Genomic DNA, 25861 nt, shown 5'->3' with positions numbered 1-25861 from the left:
GAAAGAGAGAGAGAGAGAATCCAGGACAGTTCTCTGGTGTGGTTTAGCAGCTTTATCTCTGTTGCACATGCAGTGGGATTTAGGCTCAGCCCCTGGAGCGCTCATCAGGGCCTGCAAGCCGTTCTTACTACAGAGCGCAGTAATAAAAAAAGATGACACATTTTAAACGAGAAGAAATTAGAGCAAAAGAGAAAAAGTGTTGAAATGAGGGTGGGTCAGTTTAAGCGAAGGGCTGTAACAACTGGGAGGATAAATGGAGGAAGGAACAAATGAGAAATAAGAGGAGTTCTATATATCTAATGATTTTTTGAAATCTCTTCATCTTATCAGCGCCACACATGGTCATGTGTTTTGTTCACAGCCCAGGGAAGTTGAATTTGGTGCAATTTGGACATATGTGTTCTATATTGATCAATTTTGGATTAGCAGGTGACCAGCGCTCTTCAGTAGCTTGGACTCATCAACACAAGTGACGTTGTTGATAACGACAACTGATTCTCTACTTCAGGGTTCCGTGTTCTGAGTCAAGCTCTACTGAACTTTGAATAAACAGACAAACAGCGGAGGCTGATCAGGGATCTGTGAACTGAGTCCGGCTGCAGGTGTTTTCTTGCCCGAGCTCAATTGCTGGTTAAATAGTTTGATAGAAAGCTGCACCCAACCAACATCACCACAGGCCAAACAAACAGGGCAGGTTTACACCGGGCACTGCACTATAGCTTGAGAGAATGGAGAGAGGTATCGAATAGCAATGGACGATTACCTCCATGTGTACAGGTTTAGCTTTTTGGGAGCAGAGAAGTGAAAAGGATCAACTCTGATGGGGTCTGGATTAAATGAGGATTTTGTCTTTATGGGTCTGTAACATCCACGCACCCGAAATCCACTTAAATCTGACCTGTATTTTGTCCTGTTCCTCGCCACCACCGCTCTGCTCTGATTCAAACACAACGTGTGTGAGGTGAACGTTCGAACCCCCCCCCTCACCCCCCCCCGCTTTACAACACCATGGGCACTAGAGATGCTAATCATTTTTACGTAACCTGTTTATTTATTTATTTTTAAAAATGCCTTGTCATGGTCAGAGTTTGCCGCCAGTCCCCCGAATCCCTGATTGTTACGGCTGATCCCAACATGAGATTACCACCATGTGCAACACAAGAGGATTATGGGTGTGTGTGGATGCATATGCCATAAAATAATAACCAGGCCACAACTGACAGAGATATAGAAATACAGCTATTTTCTCCTTGACTTGTGCAGGTTGCTTGCTTTTTGCTTTCAGGATTAAACTGATCTTTTGTGCTTCACTATTTGAATTAGTTTCAATGGAAGGTATTCCTTTTCATTTTTGCAGGAATGCTGGAAATCCTCTATATCAGGAGTTAATCCCCCATCATAAATCCTTTCGGTGTAGATGATGAGCTAATCTGTTTATTTATTTTATTTTATAAAGCAAAAACCAACTGCTCCTGCAAAGTGTGGTGACACATTTGCATTCCTACTGTACATCCCCCTGTCACACGTTCACAGCTCGGCTCATTGAGAACCATTAGTTACGAGCTCTCGGAAAAAATAGATCAGGCTCCTCCTGCGCAGCCATGGAAACCAGTTGGAAAAAGGCTGGTGGGGAGAGAGGTGAGAAATCGGCTCCCTGTTCTACTACAGGCCCACTTTTAAATTCTCACACATTTCATTGGGTTGAATTAACTCTAATTAGCCCCCTGGCATAATTAATATAAGTAGAGAGTGATTGTTTTCAGGCTATTATGCTCGGATATGGTCAAACAACTCAAACGGTCTGGAAAGCCACGGTGAAACAATAACATGTTGTTGATTGTCTCTTTCTTACATGAGACGTTGGAGCAGAATGTTACACCTCACCCGTCGTCTAATAGATATTGATTAACCCACAGCAGACGGCACTGGCTATAGCTAAGGCTAACTGTATTCACGCTGACAGTAATCACTGCTGTGTGTGTCGGCCTCGTCAATAACCTGAGGCCACATACATCCCAGCTTTCCAATCGGGGAACAATGGTCACGTCTCCACAGCGCAACACAGACTATTGATGATCGGGTTCATCCCAGTTAAGCTAGAAATTATTAACGAGGCCGTATACATATAGCCCTTCTAATACAATTGATCTGTTATATTGTAAATATGGTGTAACATAAAAAAAAACATAAATGCCTGAGATAAATAAAACCTAATTTAAACCCCCTTTACAGATATTGAACTTGAACTCTATGACTTGATTTTTCACCAATAGGGGCCTGATACTCTCAGTGGACACCGTATCAGATACAACTGTAAAATCCAATTTAATCCAAAACGGCTCAAATAGCCACAGATTGCCTCTGTAGAGATTTCTCCTGATTAGTGCAGCTCATTCTGGCTTCGACCAATGATCTGAAAGAAGCTTACATCTAGTCGAGCTAAAGAGTTTATTTGTCAGTGATTCCAGGGATTGTAACAAACCTTCAATAGATATTGATTCACTTTTTGCATTGATGAAGCCTGTGCATTATAATGCAAGAAAAGGGGTTTTATTTGGTTTTGTCCACCTCACTGATGAATCCTATAATATAACGAAATCCATTATATTATCGGTGAGTTGTATCACTGCCTCTGTAACACTATTTACATAAAAAAAAAAAAAATTCAACATGTTTAGCAGTTATAGGCCAGTTGTATTAAATTGCACTACGCACAGCGGTTGCTATTTGTACGGTTTCCTGTCGTGGAGAACTGACATTTACAGTATATTATTACAATTATTCATCACTCTGCATCTCCCTCATTAGCCTGTCTGCTTGAATCACTGGCTGGCATTTAATGAATTGGATTTTATTATCTAATGTCACTAATTTTGATGAGTCCTCCACCTTCTCAGCGAGTGAGTCCCACGAGTCGGAGGAATGTCGAGATGGCTTCTCATTTAGCCCCCGACACGTCTGACCACGCCAAGACTCATAACCGTTTCCTGTGGCTGCATTCCACACACCGTACTGGCAAAGGTCAACCATCAGTCATATGATATCATCCGACTGCGAGCCATACTTTAAGTGCTGGTTTATGAGTGGACCAGTAATCAAATTTTTATTATTGGTGTATGGTTGACTTTTTCCATCTCTGGCGTACGAATTATGACTCCTATTCAGCGTGTCATTTCTGTGGTGCTCAGTCAATCATGGTTGATGTTTTACAGGCTCTCCGCTGTAGTTTGAGTAAGAAGTTTGGTTCCGGTTGATTTCCTATGTCTAACACAGATGTTCCCTGGCAACATTACTTGTGCATCTGACAGATTTATGGTTAATCTTGGCAGGGGAGTAAGTGTGAGATATTTGAAGATATGAATGAATAACAGGCAGATACCTGTCAGCGTTTGGTTTAGATCCAAACCCTTGACTGAGGATGGAAGCAGCGAACGGGGCTTTCCTGCATCCGAGAGCTGCTGATGACCGAGAGCCTCTTAAACAGCTCAAGAGCTGCTCTACTTCAGCTTTTGTTCCACAAAAATGTTTTTATTTCATCGATCACTCTCCGTACCTGAAACTCTAGAACACTAACACTTAGTAGCGTTATGACAGAATAATCCATAAACGGGTCAGAGCTCTTAAATCCAAAACAACTCGCAGAAAGGAGCTAAAATGGGGGGAACTTCAGCCCATTATCACCGTTTAAAAAGATGGACGACACGACAGCTGCCCAAATCTGAAGCCAACGCGTCTATATCGCCCCCTGCTGGTTGGCTATATATAGGTCATAAACCCTGCCACCTTTATGTTAGTAACTGGTGGTATTCGATGTGACCTCGACACCACGGCTCCGTCCCCCGATCGCTTTGTATCTGAGATATTTTAGATTCATTTCTGGACAATGGGAGGAAGTGAAGAGACATCCTCCATCTTGACATTCAGTTTCTACATTTAAACATCTAATACGACAGAGCCAGGCCATTGTGTCTTGTATATGTTACTATTGTAAGGAGATATCTTGTCATAATATAAGATATGAATATAGAATATCTGGCTCCAGCTCCCCCTGCAACCCTCAATGGATAAGCAGCATGGATAACTGATGAATGATATGCTATCGATATGATGGAGTATACAATTTTTCCCCTCGATCCCATAACTGCAACCACATGCTGCTCGTAGCCTCACACATGACGGGGAACAAAGCACAGCTCCATCCCCGCCGCTGCATACAGATCAGGACACTGTGGGTAAAAAAGAAACGGTGAAGGTGAAAACAAAATGGCTCGTTTGCTGTCCTGCTCTCCTCTGGGTGTAACCGACCGAGGGGGTTTGAGGTAGAGGACCAGCTCCTATCTGGGGATGTGGACTGTACCGGCTCTTGTTTCTCTATTGCAGCACACAGGCAGCGATGCAGTGCAGAGAGAGAGAGAGAGAGAGAGAGGAGCCTCGCTCGGCCGCATCACACCTCTGATCATGCGGCAACATGGCTCGGGATGTGCTGCCATGGCAACCGGCTTCCCATGACCCAGTGATGGGCTGCCTTGTGTGTGTCAGTGTGATAGCTTTCAAACCAGTGCATGTGTGGAGGACCTGTGTGTGTGTGTGTGTGTGTGTGTGTGTACATCGCTCGCTCAGAAGAAATAGAAATAAAACAAATAGAAAATGAGAGGGAGACAGAGGGACACTGTGATGGATTGACGCATAGAGAGACACTGGTGTGAAGCCGGCATGCTAACCAGCTAATTACATCGTTGTGTAATTGTCATTGTGGGGGGGGGAAGCATCTGCCTGACAAGCTATTGTTTTAAATTTCCATTTGTGTCTTGTTATTTCCCCGGATTAACAGTAGCTCTGCTTGTGGAAAATGATTTAGATCAAAACAATTCTTTTCATGGGAAATCTCTTTACTGTCCTCAGGAGCACTGCACTGCTCTCTTTCTCTACATTACTGTATATTGTGGATAAGCCCTTGACTTAGATTTCTCTTCGAGCAATGTCATTGCAACAACAAAGCTTTATAGTGAGTGGATGTGTTAAGATGCTCAGCGTGTAGAGTGTGACCGTGTGCATGATTTAAAAAAATACAAATATTGGAATACTTTGCAGCCTCTATCTTGGAAACTGTGCTCATCGACAATCGGTTTCAGTAAAGCACAGAAATGGTTTGGTGCAGTCATCTGATCCTGGATCTGTGCCTCTGGCTGTCTGAGTTTCATTTCCTCTTCCTGCCTGTTGTTAAACCTGTGTTCAGTCACTGGGGGCGACCACGACTGATGAAACCCCACACGTGTTCTGACCCACTTATACTCATCTGTACAGGAACCGGGCTGCGGCCTCCCTGGTCCACTTCACTGAGACTTGGGCTCCGTCCTTTATGGGCTGTGGCTCAGTTAGAGGGGGATGTGGTTTCTCTGGCCTCTGAATTCTATGCACTCTCACAGGAGGAGACAAACAATATTACCTCAGATGAGGAAATTGTGTTTTTGTCTTTGTTTGTCTGCTTGTGAGATTTTTTGCTGAGTTCCCCTTAAACACTTTGTGGAGGGGTAACTCCAGGAAGATGAATTGAAAATATATGTTGATGCGGACTCAGTTCTGAGGAAGGATCCAGGAATTCTTTCTATTTACTTTGTTTAATATTGCGAGATTTTTCGACCTTTTTGTTTATTACCCAGAGACTCATTCATAGATCTGGCTGAAAATGATATATTTGGGAAACTGATATCTATGACCTTGTGAATTTTGTCGTGGCTTCATTGAATTTTAGGGAACTTGACAGAGGTCATGCACTCTATGGAGGGACATTGTAGATTGTTTGATTGTTAGCAGGGTTACGCAACAGCTTCTACACAGATAACCACACAACTTGATGGTTGGTATCGATCAGGAATGAACGCAAATGTTTTTTGGGCTGGATCCGGATCAGGGGGCAGATCAAGGATCTATTTCAACATTTTCTTTCATTTCTCAGAGAATAACTCAAGAAAATGGCATATTTAGATAACAAACCTTTATTATTGTGTGAGACTTGGTGCAGATCTAAATAGATTGTGGGTTCATAACAGGATTCTTAGATCTTTGCAGAGGTATGTGCTCAAACTAGTGCCAATGTTTCCTTGGAGCTGACGTTTCAACACGGTCGAAAAACTGGGCAAAAGTAAAAAAGCTTCTCCGCTAGATCCAGCTGTGAGTCACTGTTACACACAGACCCCCCCAAGGTCATCAGCTGGAGCACATCTGGGGTCAACATGGAGTTCACCCTCCCCAACAAAGGTCCGGGGGAAATACTAGATCCACACGTTACCTCACCGTCACCCGCCCCCTCCTCACCAAACCTGCCCCAGCCTCCACTTGCATCCTCCGCCACGTGCATAATGGACCATTACAGCTGCACCCCCGGGGTTTGTGAATCATGCCTGTATCATGTCTGCGTGTGGTCACCAGGTTGTGCAGTCTGGATTCCACCAGTGTATAATACTCAGCCCCGGGTGGAAAATATGACACAGCTGCAGTTTTTTTTTCTTTTTTCCCACAATGTTATGTTTTAAAGCATAAATCATACGGAACCTGCTTAATCCAGCGTTGCCCTTTCATATCTGTGTTTGTTGGAGTTGGTACAGGAATGTCAGATTATCTGCTTAAAGTGTGGCCGCGCGGGTCTGCGCTTTTCCGATTAGTTGTTGCTTTGTGTTGAACTTGGCTCCGCTTCAACTCTGCTGTTATCTGACACTGCACGACTCAGACAGCGACCGGTTCAAAATCCAATATTTCAGTCCAATATCAATCAAGTTATGAATCTGGCTGAGGGGAGCTGAGGTGAAAAAAAATAGGAAATAATACACCATTATGCAAGAACAGCACAATATTCCAGACTATCGGGCTGTAAATGTGTCTGACTGTTGGTCTCAGGAGGAATTTTTGCATCAGCTGTTTTTTGGGCTACATCTGTGTGTGTGTGTGTGGGGGGGGGGGGGGGGGGGGGGGGGTCTGTCTGAGGTCGAAGGAGACTGCATGTGCATTTATTTTTTCCAGTTCGATAAACAGACGTCGAGTCCATTTCCCGGGCCCTTGTGGAGATGGATGTGTCGGTCGGTCCGGGACACACGGCCGCTGATGCGTCTCAGAGCTGTTTACTGGAATGATTCAACTCTGCTGCCCAGTCCTATTCACCCGGGTGTGGTCGTGCACGGAACTGGACATCTGAAACTGTTCCTGTTCCAATGAACTCAAGTAGAGGAATGTCTCCCTCTGAGTATCAATGGGTTGAAAAGTGCCATTTTCTTCCAGAGCATTATAGAGGCCCAAATTGAACTCACAGAGCCTCCTGCTGGATATCTGATGTCATGACACCCCATAGGAAACAACAGCACAGATCAAATCCAGATTCACCACCTTACTTTAACCTCCTGTAAGATTTACACTTTGGTATTTGGATACTTAATTCCTATTTCATGACTGATATTGGAAACTTTAGCATTAAGAGCTATTGTGGTTCCACCCAACTTTTTCTTTCTCTTCTTCTTCTTCTTCTTCTGACCTCAGGCTGTTTTCACAGTGCAAACTAAGCCTCTCTGATCCAATGAAGTTAAATCCTAATGCTGCAGTGAATCTCAGGACATGCCCAAAACTTTGTTTGAACAGTTTGACAAAAAGCTTTTCTTTTCTTTTTTTTTCCACATGACATTGCTCCCTGTACACGCACATCCCAGTTTATGTTCATGTTTCATGTTAAGAGATTGTCAACAGTCAAACGAAGGCCTCGTTGTTCACATGGCAGCATACTTTAGGCCTCATGATTTATAAAACAAATCTTTTCATCCTGCTCACTGTTGAAAATTGACTCTTGTCTTGGACTTTTGCACACAAAACAAATCGAAAACATATATTTTTAAAGGACCTTAAGAGAACTTGAGATTTCATGTCTACTTCTTTTATACTATATATATTTTAAATACATTTTAGACTATTGTATTGCATCATAGTTTACAGCGGGGGGGGGGGGGTGGCTGCACTGATGGATCAAAAGCCACAACAGTAAAGGTCAGATCATGAAAAAGACTTCCTGTCTGGTGCCCTCAGTAAACACAGTGAAGGTCCTCACGGTGTTTTAACTCCACCCTGATGGACTCAAATCACTGTTTTTACACAGTGTAAATACTGAGAGCTGGTGATGCACGGACACACAAGTCAACGACCTGAGCAAACATACTCGGGATGTTTCTGACACAAGCCGTGTGGTTATCAGTGTAGAACAGATGTTGCTACACAGCACAAACAGGACTTCAAGCCTTTTTAAGATAAAAGTGTGTTTAGCTGCTCCGTGGCTCGGCCCAGATAAACAGGACACGTGGAAAAACAGGGTTCCGTTCCTTTTGTACTGTAAACTGTTTATTTCAGACATCTCTATTGGAAAAATGAATGAGCGTCCAAGTTTATGTTTTGCTATTAGAAAATACAGTTTGGAAGTCGCCAGGTGGTGTTTAAGCAGAAATGTCTGTGAGTAAAACAATAAAAGCTCTGTCTCGGATTTTGATCAGAAGAGAAAAATAGAGGCAGACACAACAAGCCGGCATCAAACCATCGTCTCAGTCTGTTGAGGAGACGTCGGAAGAATTTGTTTGTGTGCGGATCTCTTACACACTAACAACTGCAAAACAGCTGCTTGATTTTCACAAAAAGTAAAAAACCCGGCTCATCTGAAAAAAACATTTATGCTGACTCTGCATTTGTATTACAAAATTTGGCTTGATGTGGAAAAGCCGAGAGAAAATCGTGAGGCTGAAACACCACAGAGAAGAAAATAAGTTTGTACTGTTCAAAAGTGCTTTTGTTATTGCCTCTGGCAAGGAGGTGGTTTTAACCCCTGTCCCTTTTGTTTGTGTGTTTGTACTTTGCAAGGAAGAATACACACAAAAAAGAAACCTCAACAGATTACCACTGAACTTAGTGGAAAGGATGCGGTTTGGGTCCTAATGAGCATTTTTTCCACATTTTTTGTTGATTTTCCAGTGAATAACTCAATGGTCCTGACGGAAAAAACATGTCTAGGAAACAGATTCTTCTGATTGTGTGAAATTTGGTTCAGCTTGATTGAATGTCAGGGTTCCGTTGGGCCTCGGCCGAGCTTTCCACTCCACTGAGTGCCATGCTATAGTCGGTTTGTTTGTAAACAAGAGTACGAAATAACTACTGGACAGATTTGCACGAAACTTGGTGGAGTGATCAGGTCAGTAAAGAACCCCTTTAGTGCAGATCCTGATTTGAAGGTGGATCCAGGATTTGTTTTAACTTTAACATTGTGAGGTGGGGCTCTATCTCTGTGTTTGTTTTGGGATATTTCCACTATTGCATAGATCTTGATGGAAAAAATGAAGACCCATAAGGTAACTGATATCTATGAGTGTGTGAAATTTGCTTTAGGTTGGTTAGGTTGATCCTGAGCAGAGGTATAGAATCTCCTTTCTGGTTTGTTTGTTTGTTTGTTTGTTTGTTTGGAAGCAGAATTATGCAAAAACTACTGGACAGATACTCAAGGAACTTGTTAGAGGGAATTGCGATTTTCAACATTTCATTTGATTTCTCAGAGAATAATTCATGGATCTTGATTTTAAAAACAAGTCCAATGAATTGAATTTAAATGTGGTCTCATAACAAGTGGACTGTTGTGCCTTGGCAGAGGTGAGAGAACCCTTCTAGATTTCTGAATCCTTGACTGTTTGGGGAATGGCTGTGTAAAATTAAACAAGGATAAGGTTATGTACGATCTTTTCTTCCTACGTTTTGAACCCGAAAAATTCCAGCTGGACTCCCTCTGAGCTGCCTGTGATTGAAGACGTGTGCTGGGTGTGTGGGATCTCTTTTGGCCCAGGGAGGCTTTTACCTCCTGGAGTGGTTAGTTTACAGAGCATAGACTCTGGTGAGGTCATCACCGTGGGTCTGTTCCACTGCTAATGAGAAGGGGAGGGAGGTTTTCCAAGGCTACTCATGCCTCAGTGGAGGTCCTCGTGTCATGTGTGGTTCTCGTGGTTGCCCTTGCAGTGATTCAGACTTTACCTTTAAACTGAGTTTTTCCAGCTCGGCCACAGAAGGCAATGTGTGAAGAAAGAGCACGTTTTTTTTTATTTTTAGGGACATCAATTATGGTCATCATCTCTTAAACATAAAAGGAAGTCTGACGCTTGAAAGGTCTTTTTATGAGCTTTTAAATGTGTCTTCTTAAAGTATAAATCCTTGAAAATGACCCAAACGGCCAAGGCTATTTTAATCCCTGAGATTTATTTCATGGCATTAGTTCAGCTTGAGACTGACCCGACACTGTTTACATTGGAGTTGGTGAGTTTTAGTGACTCATGCTTTAAAACAACAAGAAGAGAAAGAGAAACTGCCAAACAACCTCGGAGAAAGTTGGTCTTACTATCCGTTAATATCTGCCCAGAGCTTTTGGCTGAAGTGGAAAAGTTTACTACTCAAGGACCCGATTTGTCCCTGCTGCCAGCCGCGGGGCCGTTACCAAACCGGAGGGTCAGTTGGTGCAGATGATCTGCCCAAGTAATCCTGAAAGTGTGAGGAGTTAAATAAGTAATCTTGATTCTACCGATTGAGTCAAAAGCAAATTAGAGCTATAGCTGACCAGGAAGCGGCACCAACCGGATGTTGCCACGCCATTGTTACACACAAAGCCCACACACGGGGCCGAGCATTCATTGTTGTGCGTAGGTGTGTCTGAGTCGAGGTAGAGTTTCTACACTGGTGTTGAGTGTCTTGGATGTAGGGGCCCCCTCAGGTCCCTTTTGCCTGGGGCCCCAAATTCCATTGAAACACTCCTGCCGATCGCAATGTACAGTTTGATTCTTCTTCTTCTTCTTCTTCTTCTTGATTTCCTTCTTGATCTTCATTTTCATCTTCCTCATCTTTTTTGTTTATCTTCTTCTTCTTCTACCTCTTTTTACTCTTCTTACTCTTCTTCTTCATTTTCATCTTATACATCTTCTTCTTCTTACTCTTCTTCTTCATTTTCATCTTCTACATCAGTGGATCCCAAACTTTATACAGTCCCGTACCCCTTCAGACATTCAATCTCAAGCTACGTACCCCCCGCAGCGCGTGCGATAGGACACGAAAGATGTTGAGCTATTCAAAACGCAAATCAAATATTTCCCCGCGTACCCCCTGAACCACTTCGCGTACCCCTGGGGGTACACGTACCCCAGTTTGGGAACCAATGTTCTACATCTTCTTCTTCTTACTCTTCTTACTCTTCTTCTCTATTTTCATCTTCCTCTTCATCTTCCTCATCTATTTTATTCGTCTTCTCCTTCCCCCTTCATCTTCTTCCTCTTCCTCTTCCAGTTCTTCTTCATCATCTTCTTCTTCCCCCTTTCTTCCCTCTGCTGTCACGGGAGGGGCGTGTTGTCTGCCCAGTGGCCGGCTGCCTCTCCCTGCTACCCGGGTGAAAGCACTGAGGGTCTCGTCCCCTGGCAGCGGAGGATGTGAAGTTAAATGTCCGCTCACTGATGATCCGGGGAAGTTAAATTCTCTCTCTAATGAGCGGTCGTGTTTTCCCGGTGAAGGCGTCAGCAGCGAGAAGGACTTTGCTCTTCACGTCAAGGTAACGAGGATGTTTTACAGCTGCGGGTCGATATGATTCAGCGGCTTTTTCTAACGTATCCGACGGTTAATGGCGGCGAGTGCTACATTTATCCGGTATTTCTCAAACAGCGCCTGGTTTTTAACGTTATAGTGAAGTAACATTAGCCGATTAGATCAACTTAGGTAGAAGATGAATTCGGCTTGTTTTACAACATTTTTGGTGTTTTAATAACGACGTCACACTTATTTAATTAGTTAATTATCAGATTATACAGTGGAGTCTTGTCTCTTTTCACATTTTAGTCAAGTAGGACTAGCCTGATAACTAAATATAGATTGAAGATTAATTCGGCCTCAATTACTGTGTTTTTAGTGTTTGAATAACCACATTACACTGTAATACTTACATTTTACAGTTGTTTTAAGTATTTACTTTTAAATCAAAAAAACCGGCAGATTAATTAAGGACAAATAGATTAATTCGGGTTATTTGAATGTGTTTGAATTATGACATGACGCTGATGAAGTTGAATAATATGTATATGTCGACACCCTGGTTGACACTGATTAAGAACTAAAGGCATGATAATATCTGTTTATATAATCTGTGCTGATATATTTTTATGGATCCGTATAATAGTGGATGTATCCACCATTCAATCAGCCATAGACATGACTGTGCAGTAACCTTGTCCTCATGGTCTTGATAAACAGAAAATAAACCCAGAGCCAGAACTGAACGTCATACTGAATCCTCCCCGTGCACTCTGACATGATTTAATCTGCTTTTATAGATTAATACTGATCTGGTTTCAATTCTGCTGCTTGCTCCATCTTTGTTCTGTGTCCCTCAATTCACTCCGACAGATTTGAGACAGACTTTCCATACAAAATACTTCTCATGTACAATAACCCCCACCCATCCACATACCTCCATAAGACAATGTGATAAGGAACTTTTAAACGAAGCCAAGAAAATGTGAATGTCATGAATGATAGAGAGCTCTGGCCCAGGAAGTGTCTTTGGGCTGGACACTGACGGCTGTTCAGTGATAGAGAAAGTGCTGCACACAGATTCACTGTGTGAAAGGTGAAACTCTTTGAGTGGTCATAAAGGCTTGTAAAAGTAAAACACTGAAATCCTAAAAGAGATCGAGAAAAGGATCATGATAAAATGCCCAAAAATATATAAAAGGGTTAAAGCTAAAATGAAAAATAAAATAATGAAATGCAAGAGTCAGAAAAAACTAGAGATAAAAAGTTGAGTATTAAAGTAAGTAAGTAAGTTGATGATTCAATAAGTAAATCAAATAGAATTCAAGGATATATCTGTAAAAACAACAATGCAGTGATTCTTGCCATAGTTGCAGCCAGCTTTTGTGTGTGTCTGTGTGTGTGTCAGTGTGTGTGTTCACTGATGCTGATTGCATCGTCTCTGACCTGCTCTGCCCCACCAATCATCCCCAGATTCTTCTTAAATCACAACATTTTTGCTGCAGCCCAACTCAAGTAACAACGTGGACACACACGAGTCAGAGAGACGTTGGAGTAATGCCACAGAAAACAAGAATTTTAATTGCCACCCTATGAATGAAGTATGCACTCTGCCGGTGCACTCCCACCCTCTCTCTCTGTCTGGATTCCCCCCCCCCCGAGATGCTGACAGTTTGGCTCGTAGCGCCGACAGCCCGCAGGCCCTCCTGCCTCCTCTCGCGCTGACATCCCTGTGGGGTTTATTCATGGCCGCTCCGTGGCTCCTGACAGAGGTGGTATTGTTCAAACATACCGCGAACATCTGCACTCAATGTAAATCAAACCTTATTCTCCGTATTGATGGTATGTGAAAATATAACAAAAAAAAACATTTAAAATCAAACATTTATTTTAGTTTTTTTTCTTTTTCCCCTTCCTCATGTCAAACTTTCCCACTGAGCTCATGTATCTGTGGCCGCAAATCTTTAATATATCAGAGTTTTCAAAGCCAGCGTGAAGTGTCAGCGTATACGCGACTACAACTCAAATCCAGCCGTGTGATTAAATCCTGCTCTGAATGTGGACGGGCCATTTTTGTCTCCCTGTATTTTGCTGTGTAGCTCCGTGTTCCGTGCCTCTGCTAATTACAGCCTGCACAGCCACAAAGAGCATTTTCATTTCAGTGGAGGGAAAGTGAGGAAAAGGGGAAAAAAAGAACCGATCCAGCTCGAGCAGCGACTTTGCATTTAAAGGGTTTTATTAATGTACCTTTTTCCACTGCGCCGTGTTTTTTGTGCGCCAACACAAATTTGATTTCCACCTGTGGTTGCCAGAAGAAATGATGGGGGAGCATAGTTACACAATAACCCAAACTGGACGTGCATTTATCTCACAGGAGATATAATTTCTAAACCCAACGAGGCATTATTGCTCTTCCAAAGCGCATAAACATGTTTTACTGTTTCATTTCAAACTCCCCTTGGACTCTGAGCTGTAATGTTTCGGTTGACTTAGAGGCGGCAGCTCCAAGTCTGCATTCTAATTATCTTCCAGTATGAGTGCATGGAGATATCTGATGCCCATTGACCAGTTTAGTTTCCTGTGTGCCAGAACTATCCTTCCCTGCTTTCCTTCTGCAACAGGCTGCTCATTGCAGCATCTGTTTGAGGTGATTTTGGGTGATTCAGGGTGGATGTAAGGGTCAGAGAGTGTACAGGAGCCTGTCACTCTGATCCCCTGCATCTTTAGAGACCGGCAGACTGCCTTCTAAACCCTGAACTGTCAGAACAGATACATTTTTACTCGTCATGATTTATCTGCACATCCTGTGAAGATTCTCTTGAAGCTACAGTTAAAGGTGGCCCTTGTTTGATTCTGTTTAAACAAGGCTACATTGAGGAAAAACTCTTTAAACAATCTTGGATTCCTTACATTCCTTAAACATCCTCATCAAACCTTTTTGACGCTTCATATTTTACAGTTTATTGGGCAAGAGGTTGAGTTTTATAGAACTTTAATAAAGAAAATAAACGTTTTATCACATAATGCAAACATAAATCTTTTCTGTATTGTTTATTCTGTGAAATAAAAGTTTTCATATATACCAATGTATCTGCTATAGGCTCATATCGGAACATTTTATCGGCCATTAGACAAATCATTAGGGCTTGAGAAAATACGCAAAGAAAATTAAATCGTCTTCCTCCCATAATGCAGTTCATTAATGATTCAAACAGGATGTTCATACAAATGGTCACAAGTTCAAATCACGTTTTTCTCATCAGCTGTTATGATGTAGACAGTTGGCTGATAAACGACAGACTTATGGTTTATTTCAGTCAAACTGAAGTGTCCTCTCCTGAAGGGTTCGTTCACCATATGTCCTGAAGCTCTGATGTATGAGTTGAACCAAATGCTTGTCTGAGCACGTGGCCTCCTCCAGAGACAACTTATTGCCGACAGATGGACGTATGACTGTGACCAGCTTCATTTCATCCCTCCAAACACGTTAAGTTTGCTTTGCTAACCTGTCGTCCATGTGTGGTTTCAGCTGGGACGAGAGCAGCTCCATAAGCAGCGGCCTCAGCGACGGCGATGGTTCTGACAACCTCAGTTCAGAGGAGTTCAACGCCAGCTCCTCTCTCAACTCCCTCCCGACCACGCCCCTGGGCTCCAGACGCAACTCCTCTGTCATGGTGAGCTGAAATACTGTCACTCCGACCCCCGTGTGGTGACGTTTCCTCTTCCTTTGCCTTGTTTTGTTTGGAAAAAGCGGTAGCTAAAGAAAGTGATCTGCATTGTACTCTGTGTTAAATGTGAGTTGACAAAGGGCCACAGGAAGAAGCCACAAACCTCACCTCTGTCATTACGCTGGAACGACAGAGACACACAATCTGTCACAGTGCAAAACATCCACTGCACAAACACTGCAAATGGAAGTAGGAGACATCTTGGGTTCAGTAGATTTATAATAATAGTTTATTATTTATGGCTCCACGAGGGCGACACCCAGTGGCAGGAAGTATTTTGTTTACGTGTTATTTGTCTGTTCCACTCTTGTGAACACAACATCTCAAGAACGCCTCGAGGGAATTTCTTAAAATGTCTTACAAATGTTCAGTTTGACTCAAGGAGGAACTGATTCGAGCTTGGTGGTTGAAGGTCAAAGGTCAAGGTCACAGTGATCTTACAAATCACATTTTTGGTCTTATAAACACCTTGAGGGATGGAACTGATTCGATTTGAGGGATCAAATTTCAAGTTCATTTCGGTGTCCTCATAAAACAAATTTTTACCTTGAATATAATATCTCAAGTGCCTTTAGGGGAATTCTCAAAAATATGATCAGTTGTCATTTGGACTCAAAGATGAACTGATCAGATTTCAGAGGTCAAAGGTCACTGTGACCTCATGAGTTTGGGGAAAAAAACATGTAGAAGGAAACTGCACTGGCAGATGCATACAACAGCAGGGTGGAGACTGTAGTTATAGATTGTTTTTTTAATGAGGAAGAAAAAGTAGATTTTTAACTTGGCAACTGAACTTTCTATGTGAGGAAACCACAAGAAACTATAAACATGTCTGGAGGAGATCTTAACATTTGTTTTAGATTCACTTTTACAGCCGTGGTAGTGGCTCCTACCTTTCTCCCAGGTTATTCCAGGAATAGTGGTTATTTGCAGATTGCTCACTGGGAAGAACTGAACCTTACTGGGGCTCAATGAGCCATCTGTCGCTCTGGATCACATTCATATTGTGCCAAGAAGCAGCATGTCCAGTTTTGTCCCCGATGCTACCTCTTCAACGCACCACAGGATCTTTCTCTTTTCGTGCAGCCTGCTTTTGTTTTGTCTTCTGCACAGAAACCCATAAAAAAAATATATAGACTCAACTTTTTCAGTTTTATCCCCAACAAACTGATTTATCTCAGAAAGTTTTGGATCAATACTCTTTTTTTTTTAATGTTTTTATTTGTTTGCTTTCTTTCCTTTGTCTGTGTTTTTCTTGATCCGCTCTGGCTACATGAATCTATCGTATTCCTTCCCACTGGAATGCAGCTCAGATTAGAAAAGATTAAAGAGCACAGCCAACTCCACAGATAACACAGACCATAACTGAAGGTTACCCCACCCCCCTCTCCTCTCTGTGCAGCTCCGCACTGATGCAGAGAAGCGCTCCATGGTGGAAAGCGGACTGTCTTGGTACAGCGAGGATGGGAAAGTCATCCACAAGCTGGATACCTGCAGCTATGAAACGGGGAGTCTCAAGACAGAGGCCCCGAGCAAGTGGAGGAAGAAGCCTCCAAGCCTCAGTGAAGATCCAGGGAGCAGAGGGGAACTGAAGAAGCCGCAGAGTCTGGGTCAACCAGGGAGTTTCAGGAAGGGTCGTAATCCCCCTGTGGGCGTCACCTCCCCCATCACCCACACATCTCAGAGCATGCTCAAAGTCGCAGGTGAGATCTCACGATAACATGTTGTCACTTTTCATCTCCATGTTTATTTCTCTTTCTTTCTGTCTGATGTTCCCTCTCATATTCAAATTCCTGATGGATCACCGCCACCGTTAACTTGTTTTATCTATGTCATCCATCATGTCTTTGTGTAATGAATCCAAACATAAAACAGAGTCTGTTTGTAGAGAAGCCAAACCGGATGTCTGCTCGGTGTCAAGCTGAATAGAGAAGTGAACCCGAAGTTCAAGCCAGGTTTTGATTTGTAACACGCTGCAGTTTACTGATGAAAACAATTCACCATGAAAAACCATTTTATTGTGGAAAAAATCCCAGCATGGCCCAAAGCCATGTTCCTTCCGAGGCCTGCAAAAGCCAGTGACTGTACAGAGACACTGTGTCTGCTGTCTGCTTCAACTACATTTATTTTAATGTCCTCTAATCCTCAAGAAAACAGTGCTTGATTAAATAAAGGGGTTTAAATTGAGATCCAATATCAACATTTTTCCTGACCTTCATTTTGCTTAATTTCAGCTTTAAAAACAAGTGATTATATAATTATTTTTGATTGTATGTATTTTGGCAGCAGGATAAAGGGAAAAAACGTACTTAGTGGATGGATTTTTTTTTAGGCAAATGCCAAGTTAACAGATTCACATACAGTAAGACGTCAGACGTGTTTTTACTTTAATTCTTAACTTTAATAACAAATAAAATAAAACATAATTTACCCTCTTTCTCTCATCTTTTAAAGTCTTATCCAGCTCTTACTTTTTGAAAGAAATGATGTATGACTGCTCATAAGCTATTTCAGTCTATGCAATCAATATATTTTATTGAGTAGCTAATGATGCATTCATGCGGCCTAAGAATAATCAGAACATTTGTTGACTGACAAAATTCAAGGGAACACAACGTCAAATCAAAACAACAACTCGGAAAGTTGGCAGACAAATTTGGGTGCGGAGTTGCTGACGTCATCACTTCAAAACCAATTTATATAATTTTACATCTCTAACTATTAGCTTTTAAAGTGAAGTTACACTTTTTTACTTGTACTCACCTAGTACCAAACTTTTAAGCCAATACAGACGTTTTTATGATTAACTTGCATGCGTTTATTATTTGTTCATATGCTTGTCACAGCTGATATTCTTTGTTTGCTCTTTTTTAATATGCAAATAATAATAACAAAGGTGTCTTGGAGTTTTTTTAATGCTCTTAACACATGAAAGAAGCTTTGTGCAGCTTATCTGCGTTGAAATTATAAATACAAATTGCCGTAATGTTGTTACCTAACCAGGCAGCTTGTGTTCTTTCTTTATGCAGCACCTAAAAGTGAGAGGCCACTCGACAAATCCAAGATGTCCATCAAAACTGCTGGTCTGCAACGGTCTCGCTCCGACGCTGGCCGGGATCATCTTGGAGAGCACCGCAAGCCTCCATCAGGTTTAGTCAAACCCTCTGCTGGCGCCTCCTTTGGGTATAAGAAGCCACCAATAGCCACCGGCACCGCCACTGTTATGACAGCAGGGGGCACCGCCATCTCCAGTGGCTCCGCTACCGTTGGGAAAATCCCCAAGTCCTCCTGCATCCCCATGAAGCCCGTGGGAGGAGGGATACCAACAGGTCGGAAGAACAGTTTTGATGCGAGCAGCGAGCAGAGCTTCCCGGGGCCCATTGCCCGAAACAGCCTTCAATACCGCAGCCTGCCTCGCCCGGCCAAATCCAGCACGTTCAGTGTGATTGGTCGCCCGTCAGGTCGGCCTGTCAGCGGCACCATTGACCCCGGCCTGTTGAGTTTGAAGCCTGTGCCCATGGCCTCCGCGGGCCCCAGGGTCAAAGAGATGAGTAGCTGCGGCAGTAAGATGTCGACTCGAACCAGCACAGGCCCGGTGAACCAGACAGACCGGGAGAAGGAGAAGGAGAGGGCCAAGGCGAAGGCGGTGGGCGCTGACATGGACTGCGGCTCCCTGAAGGGTGACGACACTCGGTCTGGGACTTCAGGGGAGTCCACTGTCAAACTGCACGGCCTGAGACGGACCAGCAGCGGCAGATACCCTGAGCTGTCATCACCCACCACACCAAGGTCTCTCATTAACATTCTGCTCTAAAGGGCCATTTAACCTGAGTCACAAAAAGCACCTAACCCTAACCCTAACAGAGATTTGTCTTCCCAGAGACAGTTAGTCTAAACAATCCAGTGAAATCGCTTTCTGTGTTTTTTCTGGAACTACTTTCTAAAGAAACAGGCCAAAATATTGTCTCATGCTGCTCTTGAATTTACAGGCAGACATCTTGGATTCAGATGTCAAATACAAACACAACTGGCTGCCTCAGCATGTAGGAGTAGATGTTAGAAGATTTGATTTCTGTGATCTGGGTCAAAGACACTATAAAATGACAAGAAATGAATAATACACATCATACACATGCACGAGTCAAGTGATGACTTTGTTTCGATCATCACCTTAGTTTCTGTTTTTGACTTCTTGTCTCTTCTGTCTGTTTCCTAGAATGCTGCACACGAAAACTCTGGGTCGCCCCCCCAGCCTGGCTCACCTGGACAAGGTTAACTCGAACAGTCTTGACTCCTGCATGACCATTCATGACCTCCCCCCCAAAGTCCCCCCGTACTCCAAGCTTCAGGACCTGGCTGGTTGCCACACCGCCGGCCGCCTCACCCCGAGCCCAGCGCCCATCCTCCACATCGATTCCCCCAGCTCCTACACCAGTGACAGCCTGAGCCGGAGCGGATCCCCACTGCTCTATCCCAAGCTGATGCACCGCAGCATGGAGTCCCTGCCCCTGACGATGAGCGTCCCCTGCAGCTCGAGGTTTCTCACTGCTGAGAGGCATGAGAAGCAGGAGAGGACCACGGGGACCTGGGGGGCCGGGAGCAGAACGTCCCTCAACCTCACTGATAGGCAAGTCTCAGAAGAAAGAAGATGTGATTCTGTTATTTGTCTTTCATTAGTGTGTTTTATTGTAGTTTTTTATATGAGGTGAGATCACAAATATCCATTTTGGGCCTAATGCAAGAACACATTTGTCTTATTATCCTAAGTTTGTATGGTTAGGGGCTTCACGTCAGATTCAACAAACGCTTCTATCTTCAGAAAAGTGTGTAAAGGACGTGTAAACATGGTGATTTGAATGAGCCTGCACAAGGACAGCAAATGAGCACAATTAATGCCCCCAATAATCCCATCAATTATAATACAATTACTCCTGGTTTACTGCATTACCACACAATATGTAGAGAGCACTTACGACTGCAGTGACAGGTCAGAACCACTTTGGAACATTTTGGAACGTAACAAGTTCTAAATCACTCGACCTGCACAGGAGACGTTTTCTGTTTTTGTACGATTTAACAACTAAAGAAGAAGAGTCCTCTTTGTCCAGGAACTCTTAATCTTAATACCCCAGAAATGAAAACTTGATTAAAACCATGAAAAAAATGCACCCTGGATCTGTCATCCTCATGTCAATTGACAACAGCCAGTGTTTCAGCATCGAGCTTTAAGCTTCTTGGCAGTTCACAGACATCCACCCATATTTGCTGGCCTGTTCTGGGAACATAAAGTCTGAGCTGTCGTTTAGAGGATGAAGGTTTGCAGCCACTGAAAGACTGAGTTTTTTTCAAGATGGCCCAAATGAATTCCTGCCAAAGAAGAGTGCCCACGCAGTCTGTATGAAAGTGCCCAGTGCGCCACATGGACTGTAGTTACAGGAAGGTTTAAAAAGCCCTGAGATTTGTGCAGGTTTATGACAAATGAACATGATTTTAACACTTTCTTTCTCTGTCAATTATGTTTTTATTTTTACAGCTTGCAAGCAGACAGGAACACCTTGCCGAAGAAAGGCTTAGAGTACGTCCCAACACATTTCTAATATCTCACACTTTGAAGAGTCTTCGATAATTTTAAGTTAAAGTCCCCTCTCTCCTCTCAGACGCTACGGCTCAAGCCTGTCGGACAGTGATGGAAGCAAACCGGGCAGGCGCCACTCCCACACCATAGCTGGCATGACGGAGAGCGACAGCCCCCCCCAGCTGCCCTCTCCCACCCGCTTGCTCCACCCCTCATCCGGCAAGGCTCCTCTCACCAACGTGGGTGAGTCCGCCTGCGTCTTCACTGTGGCTGCCAAGTTCTAAAAACACTCGAGCTCTGAAACTAATGAGACCTGAGATCTTTGATAAGCCATCCGTCTAATCGTCGATAATTACCCAGCAGAGAGGTACTGAGTTCACACTCGGGGGGGCCTGTCCAGATAAGTTTTCTGAAGTTAAGAAATGTTGACACAACAATCTGTCATATCCAAGTGGTGAAGTGGTGAGCAAATAGTTTAATATCATATACAACCCTGTGAAGATGATGATCCTGTGACTGGACTTAACTTAAAGTCTGAATTATGCAGGAGATAGAGGCAGTATAGGGTGGGGGGGGGTGTCAAGTCAGTCTATATTTAGCTCTCTGACTGTTGTGGAACCAAGGAGTTGCCTTTCGCCGAGTCATCAGAATAAGGCTGCCATACCTAGGTGTACGATTTCTGTGTGTGTGTTTCTCTGCAGGGCTGCATCCTCCAGTTTAAGTTTTGTTTCTCCATCTTACCAAATGTGTTTCTTTTGTCGGTAGTTGCCCCGATTTCCAGCGGCTCTCCGAGGATCTCGCGCTCGAACAGCATCGGCCCCCCCGGTGACTCAGCCTGTGATCTGTTCGGAACCTCCCCCCTGGGCAGCAGTCTGTCGCTGGCTGACCGGCCAAAAAGCATGATGCGGTCGGGGTCTTTCCGTGAACCGGGGGACGATGGTGAGCCTTCTTCAAGTGGCCTCCCTGCAGGGGAGTCGCCCAACATGGCCTCACATGAAATAAAGCTGGGCACATAAGCCAAACATCAGAATATCATTTATTTTAAGTGGAGCGGAGTCTGTGTGTCATCGTTTCAGATTGAAAGGGAGTTACTCAATGACCTAATCTGTGATTCACATGTAACCACAACAGCAAACCACCCACCAGCAACTTAGAAATTGAATGACGTAAATATTTATAACTTATTCCTCTCACACAAAGTTGATAATTTTCCAAATGTGTGTTAGCATTGTGTATTATTCTTATAAAGGAACTTCTTTATGCTGTGATTAGAAATCATCTCATGATATCAATGTTTATCTTAACTTTCTTACAGTACATGGCTCTGTACTGTCTTTGGCATCCAATGCTTCATCCACCTATTCCTCGGTAAGAAGAAACTTTATTTTAACTTATTGTCTTTGTTCTTCTTACTGTTGTTATTGTTGTCATGGTCATGTCTCAGGCCTCAGGAGCATTAACTGCAGTACAGTTACACATTGCTCCCTTCACCTGTCAGCACCACAAACTCAAGTTAGTCAAGAGTGCAGACTAGTGAGGTAAGCAATGTGTGTTTATTTGTCTAACTGCAAAGATCCATAATTATCATAAGAAATTGTAGAATGATTACTATCCTTTGACTGAGGGTTCAAATCCCTGTGGATGTAACATAAACTACTTCAGATCTTCAGATTGACAAACAAATGTTTCCAATCTGCTCAGAGATTTTCTTATTGCCACTTACCGTTATGTTTTATGCCCTGTTACTTTCTGTTTAAACATTTATCTTCAGTCTCCAGTTGAGTGCCAAATTGGTTTATATTACCTTTTTCAAGCTTGTATTTCCCTGTTGTCATCTCTATAAAACTTCAGTATTGTCCCTCTCACTGTGGGTAAGTAGTAAAAGTACTAAAATGAACTCTCTTCATTGTTTACCATGCCTTCATTAGAATGAGGAGAGGATACAAGGGGAGGTAAGGCCAACGTGCCGCAGCTCTTTTGCCCACACTTCTTTTCCTCTGCGTCATCTGTCATTTCCTGTTGAACCAGGTCCATCCATCACATGACGTCATCAGGGCTGTGACCCCCGATCTTTATCCCCGAAGCTCATAACTCAGTTCATTCTGTTTTTACGTCTCATATTCTTTGTCCTTCAGCACCAGACGCTAACATTTAATGAAGTCATTTTCAGACCTCGTAAAAAGTTCTCAGCGCATGAGGAAAATCCATCAACATCCCATGATCGTAACATTTTGATTTGGTTGTGAATGAGTCGACTTTGTTTTTGAATCATTTCAGTTTTTTAATGAGGAGCGATAGTTTGTCGTTTGTATATTTGTGTGTTTTGTTTTCTTTCATTTGACCAAACCACACATGTAACACATTCCACTATCCCATTATCACCATTAAAAACCCATGTTAACGTTTCCAGCACCTCAAGCTCCTGTTTAATATCATTTCAATGCTTAAACTGCTCAGACTTACTTTGGAAGTTTGTCTGCAGCAAATCCGGAAGCTGAGGCGCGAGCTGGAGTCCTCCCAGGAAAAGGTTGCCAACTTGACAATGCAGCTCTCTGCCAACGTAAGTAGGACTTTTTATTTTTAAGTGACTTGGACGCACTTTTTATCCGAGTGGTATGAATCCAAAATGTAAATTAAATGTCCTAAGAGTCAGTATTTAACGTCAGAGGACATTTGGAAGGCTGAAGGAAAGGCCAAGGTGTTCTCGGTAACTTCAGGAGTTGTGCACGTCCACACAGGCAACTGGACTCGCTGGTGTTTCTGGAAACTGTGAGAACTGGAGACGCCTTTTGAAAGAGACATAAGACGTCTTCAAGAAACACGAGCAAGTCCAGCTGCTTATGTACAAGTGCTGAAGATTCCATGTCATCGCAAAACATTTACGATCCATCATCTCGAGTGTCGAAGCAAACATGCCGTGCTTCCTGTCGTCTCGCTGCCTGTCACCTCTGGCCACTTTCACTAAAACCTTTTTATCCCTTATAATTTGATGGATAGTCATTTAACCTTAACTCTTAATTTCACTTTTTAACCCTTTATTTCTATCAGCTTTACGCACTAAATATCCTGCTCCTCCTTTTTCTATTCTCCTCATCGTGCCACACATTTTACTCACTGTCTTTGCATAACTTCCAACTAACCTGTGTATGATTTGAACACATTAATGAAGTCAATCTTCATGTGTGTGTGTATTTTTGAATGTTTTGAATGAGAAGCTTTATCACAGGCCTAACGCCCCTGTTCCTCTCTTTTACCCTCCTGGCTGTATTGACTACTGGACTCGCTGCTGTCCCCCCCCGCGCCCCCTCCTGCTGACCCGCACCTCTGGATGCTGGGTGAAGCAGCTTGGCCAGGTTTGTTGGACTGCTGCCCTTCAGAGCGCTTTCTGTTACTTCCCCTGCGTGATTCTGATTGGACGTCAGGCCACATCTCTGCTGAGGCTGACAGTGTGAAACAGTCAAGCCTCGATGCCTACCTTGAAGCATGTTGACGAGGGCTAGAGCCTATGATCATTCTCATTAACCAGTAATCTGTCCTCTATTTAGTCTGTTATCTATTTGGTCTGTAAAATGTCACACATAGTCAAAATACCTAACATAACAAAACTTCAACTTCCTTGTTTTGTCTGGTCTTCATGCCAAGAGTCTAACAATTGTTCTTGGGCATAAAACACCAAACAAAGGCAATCAAGGAAATGCAGATGAACAATTTTGATTCTATTTTTATTTTAAGATAAATATGAGGAAGGAGGGCAGAAGAGAATGACAGGCAGGCTAGATTTAAGTATTAAAAGGAGGTGAAGACACTTGGGTCGACCACACAAAAGGTTTTCATTAAATTACCAAAATAAAAGAACACATAAACAGATATAAAACCAAATTAAAAGGAGACTCAGTAGAGCACCCACCTCACCTAAGGCCCAACAGTCTCCTAATGAAACCACATTAACATTCTGTAGATGTGCACCAAATTGCACACACTCATAAATATCAGTCTCCAAACACTTTTGATTTGTTTTCCACCAACTTTGTGGGGGTGCAAACTTAATCACGAACATATAAACCGATAAGCCTGCAAAGCTAATAAGAAGACGTTGAACCAAAAAGCCATCATCATCGTCAGCGAAGGTGTGAGACATCTTAGTCTAAAGGTCAAACATGCTCCAGGAGGTTGAAGAGGATTGTCTGACTGTCCCACTCTGCGCCTCCTTCACCACCATTACCCTGACCTCCTCTTTCATCTCTGACATCACCCACAGCTGTCTGCCACTCCATCCCCTCCCTCTCCTCCCCGCAGACGGAGACAAGCCATTAGTGTGATGTGCTTTTGAGTGCGAGACTGCAGAGTGATTTTTTATTCAGCCGGTGACTCATACCTGTCTCCTCTCTCGAGCCCCTCTATCTGTCTCTTTCTCACCGCCTGTCTCTTTCCCTTAAAGGCCAATCTGGTGGCAGCATTCGAGCAGAGCCTGGCGCTGATGACGGCGCGCCTCGAGACCCTGTCGGTCTCCTCGGACCAAAAGGTATCTCTCCGATATCATGATGCTAACGGTTGATGTGCTGCCTCTTACATCCAGGACTGTTTCCTTTTATGTGTAAAATAAATACATTAGAAAAAGAGTCCAGAACACTTGAAGTGAACATTTGGGGACGGGATCAAAATATCACAACTCATTATTAACACAAAATACATTTTTATGGATTTTGTTTCTATTTAAAACAATGTTTAATACTGTACTGTAAGCCTAACGTGTGCTTAGCAATATAAACATGTTATGTGTATTTTATATAACTTTATATATAATTTTTTTAATACAATTAAATAAGTATATCAAATTATATAACATATTTATACAAATTTTTAAGTTAGCATGTATACAATGGACTTACTGTTTTTTTAAACAATGAACAGAAATATGCATTGCTATAGATCCATAAAGACAATTATAGTTATTTAAGCAAAAGGTTTAGCAAATTGTTTTTGATTGATC

General features: G+C 42.9%; 1 protein-coding gene across 1 annotated transcript in view; it reads left to right on the top strand.

Moving 5' to 3' along the window:
• Positions 1-25861, top strand: part of nav1b (neuron navigator 1b) — a 45235-nt gene that overhangs the window by 10464 nt on the left and 8910 nt on the right. Inside the window, exons 4-14 of the mRNA XM_053412246.1 lie at positions 15098-15242; positions 16699-16999; positions 18326-19085; positions 19513-19923; positions 20830-20871; positions 20954-21114; positions 21637-21810; positions 22187-22239; positions 22800-22823; positions 23354-23431; positions 25310-25393. Of these exons, the coding sequence (XP_053268221.1) occupies positions 15098-15242; positions 16699-16999; positions 18326-19085; positions 19513-19923; positions 20830-20871; positions 20954-21114; positions 21637-21810; positions 22187-22239; positions 22800-22823; positions 23354-23431; positions 25310-25393 (2233 nt within the window). The remainder of the gene's footprint in view (positions 1-15097; positions 15243-16698; positions 17000-18325; positions 19086-19512; positions 19924-20829; positions 20872-20953; positions 21115-21636; positions 21811-22186; positions 22240-22799; positions 22824-23353; positions 23432-25309; positions 25394-25861) is intronic.

This window comes from Pleuronectes platessa, chromosome 2 (assembly GCF_947347685.1).
Source record: "Pleuronectes platessa chromosome 2, fPlePla1.1, whole genome shotgun sequence".
Lineage (NCBI taxonomy): Eukaryota > Metazoa > Chordata > Actinopteri > Pleuronectiformes > Pleuronectidae > Pleuronectes > Pleuronectes platessa.
The sequence above is the reverse complement of the archived record's forward strand: the minus strand, read 5'-3'. Positions and strand labels throughout refer to the sequence as shown.